General features: G+C 41.9%; 1 protein-coding gene across 2 annotated transcripts in view; it reads left to right on the forward strand.

Annotated features, from left to right (window-relative positions):
- LOC141055793 (uncharacterized) overlaps nt 1–9312 on the forward strand; it is a 69015-nt gene extending 59703 nt beyond the window's left edge. Inside the window, exons 3-8 of one of the 2 annotated variants that reach the window (XM_073552502.1) lie at nt 4359–4510; nt 4640–4816; nt 4900–5023; nt 5107–5204; nt 5403–5493; nt 7291–9312. In XM_073552502.1, the coding sequence (XP_073408603.1) occupies nt 4433–4510; nt 4640–4816; nt 4900–5023; nt 5107–5204; nt 5403–5493; nt 7291–9122 (2400 nt within the window). In that variant the 5' untranslated portion in view covers nt 4359–4432 and the 3' untranslated portion in view covers nt 9123–9312. Of the gene's footprint in view, nt 1–4358; nt 4511–4639; nt 4817–4899; nt 5024–5106; nt 5205–5402; nt 5494–7287 lie in introns of both variants that reach the window. The other variant, XM_073552501.1, reaches the window with a different exon arrangement.
- The last annotated feature ends 2460 nt before the right edge of the window (nt 9313–11772 follow it).

Genomic DNA, 11772 nt, shown 5'->3' on the forward strand with positions numbered 1-11772 from the left:
GTCACACAATGTCAGAAAAGGAGATTGGAATAAACTAATCCTCCAAAAAGAATGCCAACTGCTTTTTCCGTTTGGACTCTCTCGCCCTCACAGGGCTGAATGAACAGATGACCTTGGTTGTGTTATTTGGGATCTGTATATAGGAATTTCTGCTGTAATGCTGTTACACTACTTCTAACTCCATACAAGAGAGCCATGTTTTGCATTGCTAGACACCTCTTACAGTAGTGTATTCCACAGGTGATAACTACTGTTCAGTGAACCCCAGTTTTTATTCTGCACACTCATGCCTCCAAAATTGCACTGACTGATACACAGTGGGTAAGGAAAGTATTCAGACCCCTTTACATTTTTCACTCTTTGTTTCATTGCAGCCATTTGGTAAATTCAAATAGTTAATTCTTGTTTCTCATTACTGTACACTCTGCACCCCATCTTGACTGAAAAAAAGACAGAAATGTAGAAATTTTTGCTAATTTATTAAAAAAGAAAAACTAAAATATCACATGGCCATAAGTATTAAGACACTCATATTTAAGTCACATGCTGTCCATTTCCTTGTGATCCTCCTTGAGATGGTTCTACTCCTTCATTGAGTCCATCTGTGTTTAATTATACTGATAGGACTTGATTTGGAAAGGCACACACCTGTCTATATAACACCTCACAGCTCACAATGCATGTCAGACCAAATAAGAATCATGAGGTCAACGGAACTGGCCTAGGAGCTCAGAGAACAGAATTGTGGCAAGGCACAGATCTGGCCAAGGTTACAAAAGAATTTCTGCAGTACTCATGGTTCCTAAGAGCACAGTGGCCTCCATAATCCTTAAATGGAAGAAGTTTGGGATCACCTGAAGTCTTCCGAGACCTGGCCGTCCAGCCAAACTGAGCAATCGTGGGAGAAGAGCCTTGGTGAGAGAGGTAAAGAAGAACCCCAAGATCACTGTGGCTGAGCTCCACAGATGCAGAAGGGAGAAAGTTCCATAAAGTCTACTATCACTGCACCCCTCCACCAATCGGGCCTTTATGGTAGAGTGGTCCAACGAAAGCTTCTCCTTAGTGCCAGGCATATGAAAGGCCTCATAGAGTTTGCTTAAAAAAAAAAACACACGAAGGACTCCCAGACTATGAGAAACAAGATTCTCTGATCTGATGAGACGAAGATAGGACTTTTTGGTGATAATTCTAAGCGTTATGTGTGGACAAATCCAGGCACTGCTCATTACCTTCCCAATACAATCCCAACAGTGAAATGTGGTGGCAGCAGCATCATGCTATGCTATGAGGGTGTTTTTGAGCTGCAGGGACAGGATGACTGGTTGCCATTGAAGGAAACATGAATGCAGCCAAGTACAGAGATATCCTGGATGAAAACCTCTTCCAGAGTGCTCTGGACCCCAGACTTGGCCGAAGGTTCACCTTCCAACAAGACAATGACCCTAAGCACACAGCTAAAATAACAAAGGAGTGGCTTCAGAACAACTCTGTGACCATTCTTGGATGGCCCAGCCAAAGCCCTGACCTAAACCCAATTGAGCATCTCTGGAGAGACCTAAAAATGGCTGTCCACCAACGTTCACTATCCAGCCTGAAGGAACTGAAGAGGATTTGTAAGGAAGAATGGCAGAGGAGCCCCAAACCCAGGTGTGAAAAACTTGTTGCATCATTCCCAAGACTCATGGCTGTACTACCTCAAAAGGGTGCTTCTACTCAATACCGAGCAAAGGGTCTGAATACTTATGACCATGTGATATTTCAGTTTTTCTATTTTAATAAATTTGCAAAAATGTCTACATTTCTGGGTTTTCAGTCAAGATGGGGTGCAGAGTGTACATTAATGAGAAAAAATGAACTTTTTTAAATTTACCAAATGGCTGCAATGAAACAGAGTGAAAAATTTAAAGGGGTCTGAATACTTTTCATACCCACTGTATGTAAGTACATTATATTAATCTGCCTATTTGGGGCTTTTGCAGAGAGAGATTGAATATCTGCAGTAACTTATGAGTCTCTTGCATTATGTTTTCCCTTATAGATGTTAATATTGCACCTGCTGTGACATTTATTGGCATATTTTGTAAACTAAAACCAAGAAAAATTGCGACCAAAATCCAAGTGTGCTGAAAGTAGAAAAAATGTTTATTGGAATATACAAATACAATATTATATCACAAGATACTATATGAAAGATCACATGATCATTGCTATGAGAAAGTGATCACCAGACACCTAAACAGGAGGCTGTATAAAGTAATAGTACCGTCCCTATTGTTGTGCCATCCCACAAAAAGAAAATAAGTGTGCTGTAAGACAAACCACACCCCAAATATTTGAATAGGACGTCCTAAGATAGTAGCGGGGGCAGGAGCTGGATCCAGGAGCGTCACCGCGACGCGCGTTTCGCCCCTTGAGAAAGACTTTCAGTCGAAACGCGCATCGGGATGACGCTCCTGGATCAGGCTCCTGCCCCCGCTACTATCTTAGGTAATTGACGTCCTATTCCTATCTTGTGATATATTATTATATTGGTTATCGGTGTATTCGTACCCTATTGTATTTGTACTGAGAATTTTTACTTTATGTATTGCCTATATCCCTTATGGTATTTATTATGTGTGCATTGATCCATGGCGTGTTTTTTGTTAAAATGTGCCTCTAAGGTTAACTTTCCCTCTCCTTGTATTTGTATATTCCAATAAACATTTTTTCTACTTTCAGTACATTTGGATTTTGGTCGCAGTTTTTCTTGGTTTTTGTTCTATATGCGATTTTTCCTCTAATAGGTCCTGTTTTCATTTGTTAATTTAAATACCACCTTTAGGGTGTGTTCATGTGATGTATTTCACAATATATTCATGATATTTTGTAAACTGCAGCAATATTTCATTCTTTGCTACGCCGTGCAGCGCTCCTCCGGGCACCTGACTGTTGCTGTGACAGCAGGGGCATGCGCTCAGCATCGATGGACTCGTACTGCGCATGCACCAGTATCCGGCACTGTTTTACACATCCTGACATTATCTGAGGCCCAGGACACATGCACGAAGATTAATCTTGATCTCTTGTGCCTGGAATACCTGCGCATACACCCTGGAAGATCCTGCTGCCGGCGTACATGCGCTATACACCATTTGGCGAGACTTTCTCTCTGCATTAGTCTTTTAGCATTCTAGGAGTGTGTAATGTCATCAACATGGTCCTTTATAGAGTGAAAAAAGCCTTCAGCTATATATATCAGCTGAACATCTATTTCCACTGTCTGCAGATATTATCTGATATATCTCCTCACCATAGTGTATTTTTCTATATCTCGTATTGTTTGGACTTGTTTTTAAATGGATTAATAGATATTGATCTATTAGGGGATTTCTTTGTATATACAGTGATAAGAATAACAGGGTTGGGAAGTAGAGACATACACCGACCCATTAAGGGTCTGTCACACTAAGCGATATCGCTAGCAATATCGCTATAACGTCACTGGTTTTTGTGACGTTATAGCGATATTGCTAGCTATATCGCTATGTGTGATACTTGCCTCCGACCGCTCCCTCGCTGGTTATTGCTGATCGCACGAGAACGTCCTGGGCCGCTTCTCGTCGTCTGCTTCCTGCTGTGACAACGAGCGACGCGTGGACGCGGGCGGGAGGACGTCAGGATCGCCTCGTCTGACAGGTAAGTAGCGACCCCCGTCCCCAGCGATGTCGCTGGTGAGATCTGCCTGTGTGGCAGCTCACTAGCGACCACTTAGCGATGTACCAGCGATCCTGACCGCGTCATATCGCTAGTCGGGATCGCTGGTACATCGCTAAGTATGACAGTACCTTTAGTGTCCTCTCCTGCTGGAATGGCGCCAGCCCTGCCTTCCTCTGGGGGTGGGCTATGGATGACGACGTTTAAACTACTGTGTTCATCTTTTGGAACTAGACTTTTACCTAATAAAGATGTATTTCCTTTCTTTATAGCTGTGGGCTCATGACTATTTCTGTTTTTTTTCTGTGATGTGATCTAAAGTATATAGGCTTTATTAGTAGATGTCAGCAAAAAAAAAAATAGTAAAGATTGTAACACATTAATGATTCCATACTGCTTCTGTGCCACCACTGCTTGCTTGAGTCCTCCACCAGTCTTATTTCCTGGTCAGTCCCAACAAATTTGTGAAACCTATGGCCAATTAGTTGCTGAAGCAATGGCCATCTTAGCCAGTGATTGGGAGCTTCAATTCAACTGATGTTCCACTCCATATGTGTTAGGAGAATAGAACATCTACAAATTATATGTCCTCATGTTTCTCTTTAATATCTCCAGTAGCTGTAGGATTCTTTAGGATTTTACATTCTCATCTTCTCACTCAGGTCCCTACAATACCGGATCTTTTTCAGTGGAAATCTTTTACATTTAGACAATTTTTCTGATTTGCGCATCAAGGATGGATATAGACAAGAACAAATTGGCGGAGAGACTATTACACCTCACCTTAGAGATCCTCTTCCGGCTTACTGGAGAGGTGAGAGATTCTGATGATGTCACATTACATCATTCTTATCTATGGGAATAACAGATGGACAGAACTGGAGAGGTGAGGACTCTGGAAATGTCTGTAGTGAGATTTATTAATCTGTCTCTCCATAACCAGGATTACACAGTAGTGAAGAAGACTAGTGAGCGCTGTCAGGACCCTGTGTTTGAGGAATGGGGAAGACCCCTGAGCCCAATCACAAGACCTCCACCTCACCCCCTGATACATGAGGACATCAATGACCAGAAGATCCTAGAACTCACCTACAAGATGATTGAGCTGCTGACTGGAGAGGTGACACTGCTGGAAATGCTGGGACATTATACAGTAATGCTATGAAGGGATCGAGGGGATGATAATATTATTGTATATGTCAGGTTCCTATAAGGTGTCAGGATGTCGCCGTCTATTTCTCCATGGAGGAGTGGGAATATTTAGAAGGACACAAAGATCTGTACAAGGGCGTCATGATGGAGGTTCCCCAGCCCCTCACATCACCAGGTAATAGACAGGACTAAATACACATGGCCTATAATTATCTGTATGTAAAGAATGAGTTCAGTCCCTGTATGTGTTTCCTCCAGTTCTATCCAGTAAGAGAACAACACCAGAGAGATGTCCCCGTCCTCTTCTTCCACAGGACTGTAAACAAGAAGACCCCAATGTTCCTCAGGATGATCAGGTAGATGGAGAGAAGGTGTCATGAGATCTCCCCTATGATATGTAGATGGCTGTGAAGGTCTTGTGCTCAGTCTTGTTTTATCCACCAGTATTATATGTTTTATACTTGTGTAATGAGAACGGTGGAGATGGCAGGATTAGAGCTGATCATAGATGTGACTTCTCAATCTGTCTGTAACTTTTACAATATTTGTTTCAGGGTGAAGATCTCACCCATATTAATACTACAGAGATATATGTGAGGGCTGATGAGGAGTGTAAAGAGGAGATTCCTACAGGTGACTACCCAGGTGAGTATTGACCAATAAATGTAAAGGAGTCACAGATGATTCTTAGTCATCAGCTTTACCTGCTTTATCAGCAGTGTGTAATCCATATATATTGCAATTATGTGTTCGCCATTCTACTGTTAGACCCCTGCATGTTCCTCCACCCAATACTTTCAAATTACTTTGTGCATTGAAAGCCCTTCTTCTATGAAGCTTACAACCTGGAGGATCCACCTACCCCTGACACTTACCTGGCCAGATCTGTAAACTACAAAGCCAAATGGCAGCATATGTAGAATGTGCTGACAAGTTAGAAAATCACTTGAAGAGGGCCGAGACAATAATAGGAATGCCAATATACAGTCTTTCACAGCAAGTTACTTCATTGAAGTTAAAACTTCTCAATATGCTGCACAGATTCTCATGAATACGCCAGTACTACATATGTAGTCAAAAATTACTTTTTGATGGAATGGTATGAGGGTGCCATGTCACACTGGCAGAGCGCTGAGGTGTCGGAACAACATAACTCCCCCCATAAGTGACCCCATATTATAAACTATACCTCTCAGTGAATTCATCTAGGAGTGTAGTTGATTATATTGGCACCACAGGTGTGTCACAGAATATTATAGCATTGGCAGTGAAGAAAAAATAACTATATTGTCACTACAAAAACTTTGTTTTAGCTCCAGATTTTACATTTTAAGATGATGGGGGGGGGGGGGAGGGGGAAAAAAGGCACCAAGATTTCTCACACAGGTTCTGCTGAGCGCTGCAATACCCCTTATGTGTCTGTACAGTACTGCTTAGCCACACAGCAAGACTCTGAAGGGAGGAAGCGGACATTGCAGGAGCAGATCTTAGAGGAGATGTGATGCGCCATTTGCGGAATTCCCAATGTTGCAGAATGGAAGAAAACTAGAGTAGAAAAAAAACTTGAAGTGACTATTTTATAAATTATAACCATTAGTGAATTAATCTATAGGAGCAGTGACTAATTTGATACCTGACTGCTGGGCTTGTGTTTTGCTGCATTATTTGAAGTTTTCATTGGTTCCACTTTCGCCTACATAACAATTTTTGGTGCCTTTTTATTCCAGTATTTGGGACGTAGAATGAACAAACTGTTGGAACAACATGCTCCACTGGTTCATGCTATGAGGTTTTATATTAATCTTTGAACTGTCATTGTCTTAGTGGATACCGTATTTTTCCCTCAAATTTGGTGGAGCAGGGTCCCAGCGTCTCTGCAGGCCGGGATGTTCGGATGTGCAGCGCGCCACTGCGGGTGTTCCGTGCTGTGGGGGGGGGCTCTGATTTCAGCACTGAGATCTCATCTCCTGAGATCTTGTTGCCGAGATCTCCACATGTGCATGCGCCACCCTCGGCAGCCATTTTCCCGGAGTCCACCGCATAGGAAACCATGCAACTGTGGGGGCTCTGGCCTTTCACAAAATGTTGGCAGAGCCACCCGTAGCGGTGCACCGCACCCCCTTATCCCAGCCTGCAGCATCACCCCACTCCTGCCTCCTCCAGCAGTGACCCTGGGACCCCGCTTCACCGCAGCCACCTCCCCTGGTAAGCAATAAGACGCATGGATTATAAAAGGCACCACCATTTTATTAAAAAAAAAAAGCTTTTTTCCTATTTTTCTCCTCAAAATTTGGGGTGCGTCTTATAATCCGCAAAATACGGTAATTCTTTATTTTTTACATAACTTCCCATTTCTATGGACATTTTGAGTAGAAATCTTCAAAAATATAAATTTCAAGGATATTTAATTTAAAAATAATGATGGCTGTTATTTCTTAGCAGATGACTGTACCAGGAGTATGGAGGGACAGTTGACATCTTCAATTTTTAAATCAGATGACCTTGAGATCACACAGGATACAATTGAAGTGAATGTCTTTACTTCAGATATACGATCATCCCTTCACAGCAAAGATCTATCATCTGATCCTATGAAACAGGTCTTATTTTCTAATTCATTACAGACTACTAAGGAAAATAAAACTCAGAAAAGAGGCATTAAAAAACAAACTGATCTTAAAGCAAAGAAACCAATTACACATTCAGAATATGGAAATAGTTGTCCTGTCGAAACATCTTTTGTTAAACATCAAAACACAGAGAAGAGATTCCCTTGTTCCAAATGTTGGAGATCTTTTAAGCAGGAATCAGATCTTGTTAGGCATGAGAGACTTCATAATAGGGAGAAGCCACATTCATGCCCAGTATGTGGAAAATGTTTTACAGAAAAATATAATCTTACTGCACATCAGAAAACTCATACAGGGGAGAAGCCACATCTATGTTCAGAATGTGGGAAAAGTTTTGCACAAAAATCACAGCTTGTTAAACATCGGATAACTCACACAGGGGAAAAATCTTTTTCATGCTCAGAATGTGGGAAATGTTTTGGACATAAATCAACACTTGTTGCACATCAGCGAATTCACACAGGGGAGAAGCCTTTTTCATGTACAGAATGTGAGAAATGTTTTTCTCAGAAAACAGCGCTTATTAAACATAAGAGAAGTCACACAGGGGAGAAGCCATTTTCATGTTCAGATTGTGGGAAATGTTTTACAAATAAATCATTTATTGTTATACACCAGAGAACTCACAAAGGGGAGAAGCCATATTCATGTTCAAAATGTGGAAAACGTTTTGTAGAGAAATCATACCTTGATCGACACCAGAGAACTCACATAGGGGAGAAACCTTTTTCATGTTCAGAATGTGGGAAATGTTTTGTAGAGAAATCACGCCTTGATAGACACCAGAAAACTCACACAGGGGAGAAGCCATTTTCATGTTCAGAATGTGGAAAATGTTTTCTACATAAATCCGTTCTTATTAGTCACCAGAGAACTCACACAGAGGAGAAGCCATATACATGTTCAGAATGTGGAATATGTTTTGGGCAAAAATCATATCTTCTTTTACACCAGAGAAGTCACACAGGTGAGAATACTTTTTCATGTTCAGAGTGTGGAAAATGCTTTGTACAGAAATCACACCTTGAGAGACACCAGAGAACTCACACAGGGGAGAAGCCTTTTTCATGTTCCGAATGCGGGAAATATTTTAACCATAAATCGCAACTTGTTATACACCAGAGAACTCACACAGGGGAGAAGCCTTTTTTTTGTTCAGAATGTGGGAAATATTTTAACCATAAATCGTATCTTGTTACACACCGGAGAATTCACGCCGGGGAAAAGCCATTTTCATGTTCAGAATGTGGAAAATGTTTTATAGAAAAATCATCGCTTGTTGTACACCAGAGAACTCACACAGGGGCGAAACCATATTCATGTTCTGAATGTGGGAAATCTTGGGCACACAAATCAAGTCTTGATAAGCACCAAATAATTCACAACAAGGGAGAAGCCTTTTTTTGTTCAGAATGTGGGAAATATTTTAACCATAAATCGTATCTTGTTATACACCAGAGAATTCACGCAGGGGAAAAGCCATTTTCATGTTCAGAATGTGGAAAATGTTTTATTGCAAAATCATCGCTTGTTAGACACCAGAAAACTCACACAGGGGAGAAGCCATATTCATGTTCAGAATGTGGTAAATGTTGGGCACACAAATCAAGTCTTGATAAGCACATAGAGAATTCCCACAAGTGAGAAGCAATGTTCATATTAACAATAATGCTATTATCTTAAACATCTAAAATCCCACAACGCGAGAAGCCATTATCATACCTGAAATGTGAAAATTATTTATTAGAAAATGTATTTTGTTAAACATAAAAAAATAGTTTTTCTCCAAATGTGCTATGTACAATTTGTCATTAAAATATAAAAAATCATATAACAGTCATATAATTAGACGAGAAAGGCAAATTACTTTAGAACTTACTGTATTTTTGGATTAATAGATGCACTTTTAACACAAAAATATCTTGCTAATAAGTGAGTGTCTCTTTTTCGTCTGAAGTCAGCTTCCTGTGACGGAGGAAAAAGCTGAGAACAGTCTCTCTCCCGATCACTGAGATAACTATTCTCTCCTCTTGTCCCACACTAATCTATGTGATCGGTGCAGGGCAGGAGAGGAAAATAAAGGGACCTGCACAGAGACTTGACCTCCAGAGTGATAAGCTGAAGAACCTTCCATCTGACTAGTTCCAGGACCTCTCACATAACCTGGAAGGAACTGTAAAATGGGCTAATGTATACACTGTGTATGAAAATGTGCATATGCAGCAGAGGTACAGCATAGTGGCTCTGTGGTTCGCATTGCAGCCTTGCAGAGCTGGAGTCCTAGATTCAAATCCCACCAAGGAGAACATCTGCAAGAAGCAAAGTGTGTGTGTGTGTAAATATAACACATGGTGCAGAGAAATACTAACAATAGTGTGAAGATCTGAGGTTTTGGGTTGTAATATTCACCTGGTCAGGCTAACAATGCAGCAGTTTTTATTTCTTGCATCCACGGTCTTACAGCCACTTTGGGTAGATAGCCACAATGCAATGCCCCCAGTCCATAAGATCCCAACCCGGAGTAATTAGTTCCACTTTCCCCATAGCAGGCAATACCTACTGTCTCCCAACTTTTGGTTGGCCCACAGCTTTTGTATTGCCGTTATAGTCTGCAATCAGAGACCATGCTCCTCCAGGCTACGGATACCACGACTGTAGAGCATATCCCCCTCACTTCCCTCATAGCCGGCAATACCTACTGTCTCCCAACTTTTGGTTAGCCCACAGCTTTTGTATCGCCCGGATAGTCTGCAGTCACAGCCCATGCTCCTCCAGGCTATGGATACCACAACTGTAGAGCATATATCCAGGTGGTAAAAATATATAGTACGGTCCCAACCGGGGTTCTCCAAATGTCTTTGTGAGTTCAGTGTTAGGCAGTGGAGCAGATCTGTATTCCACCAGCTGGAGCCATGATCCCTTGGGCTGATCCTGTAGCGTTTCTCAGGAGAGAGAGACAGAGCCCTTTTATACTCACAGCTCTCATTCTGGGTATTCTCACACAGGATTGGAGAAGGTAGGTGTAGGTAATCCCTAATTGTTCAATTAATCTACATATTTGTCCTTCAAGCTGTATAGACTAGTAAACTAGAAGGAGCGGATACAATACGTAATCAGCAGGCATTCTACATATTATCATACAACAATAGTCAACATACAGACTTGTATGTACCAACAGCTCATGTTCAATGAACTACTGACTAAAGGAACAATATGTCTGGCATAATTAAGAATAATTCACTCCTGCTCTAGGTCAGGGTGATGCTGTCACATTCATCCCTCTTCTTAATTAGCCAGATGTGATAGGCTTTGGCTCATCCCTCTCCACTTGTCATGGATAGTCCATTAGCATTTCTTTCATCACTGACATGAATGTAAGATGTTTCACCTTCATTAGAATTAAACTTTGTATCATTCAGTTTGCTCAAAGCATATTCCATGTCTTTGCGAATAAACTCCACCATATCCATTCCATCCTTGTGTACATCAGCATAGCAGACATCTCCAGCATCTTTCATACGATCTTTTTGATCCTGCCAATTCCCTGATGGGGGAAGCCCTGAGACTAGGACTTTGTATTCAGTTTTCCAGGACAGGGGTCTGTTCCCCTGTGGGGTACTCCATATCCACCTCTTGATCCCTGGTTTGACCTGGGAAACGCCACACTTAACCGACAAAAACCAAACTTGTATCCATTGCGTCCAAACATGGCGTCCTCTGCATTCCTCGGATCCTGGAAGCTGATGAAGGCGAATGGTGTGGCGCCGCACCCCTTCCCCCAATTCTCCAGTTCAGTTATACGAATCCGCCTGTACTGATTATTATTATACATTTATATAGCACTATTTATTCCATGGCGCTTTACATGTGAAAAGGGGAACTATAGACAAGTACAATAAATATATATGACAAGGGACACACAAGTACAGAAGGAGAGAGGACCCTCCCTGCGAGGGCTCACAGTCTATAGGGATGGGTAAGGATACACTAGGAGAGGGTAGAGCTGGTTGTGCGGTGGTTCAGTAGACTGCGGGTCATTGCAGGCTGTAGGCTCGTCGGAAAAGGTGGGTCTTCAGATTCTTCGTGAAGGTTTCCATTGATGGTGAGAGTCTGATGTGTTGCGGCAGAGAGTTCCAGAGTATGGGGGAAGCAAGGGAGAAGTCTTGTATGCGGTTGTGGGAAGAAGAGATCAGGGGGAGTAGAGAAGGAGATCTTGAGAGGATCGAAGGTTGCGTGCGGGTAGGTATCGGGAGACCATGTCAGATATATGGAGGAGACAGGTTGTGGATGGCTT

The sequence above is a fragment of the Dendrobates tinctorius genome, unplaced genomic scaffold, assembly GCF_039654945.1.
Source record: "Dendrobates tinctorius isolate UK_male_01 unplaced genomic scaffold, ASM3965494v1 ptg000192l, whole genome shotgun sequence".
NCBI classification, from domain to species: domain Eukaryota; kingdom Metazoa; phylum Chordata; class Amphibia; order Anura; family Dendrobatidae; genus Dendrobates; species Dendrobates tinctorius.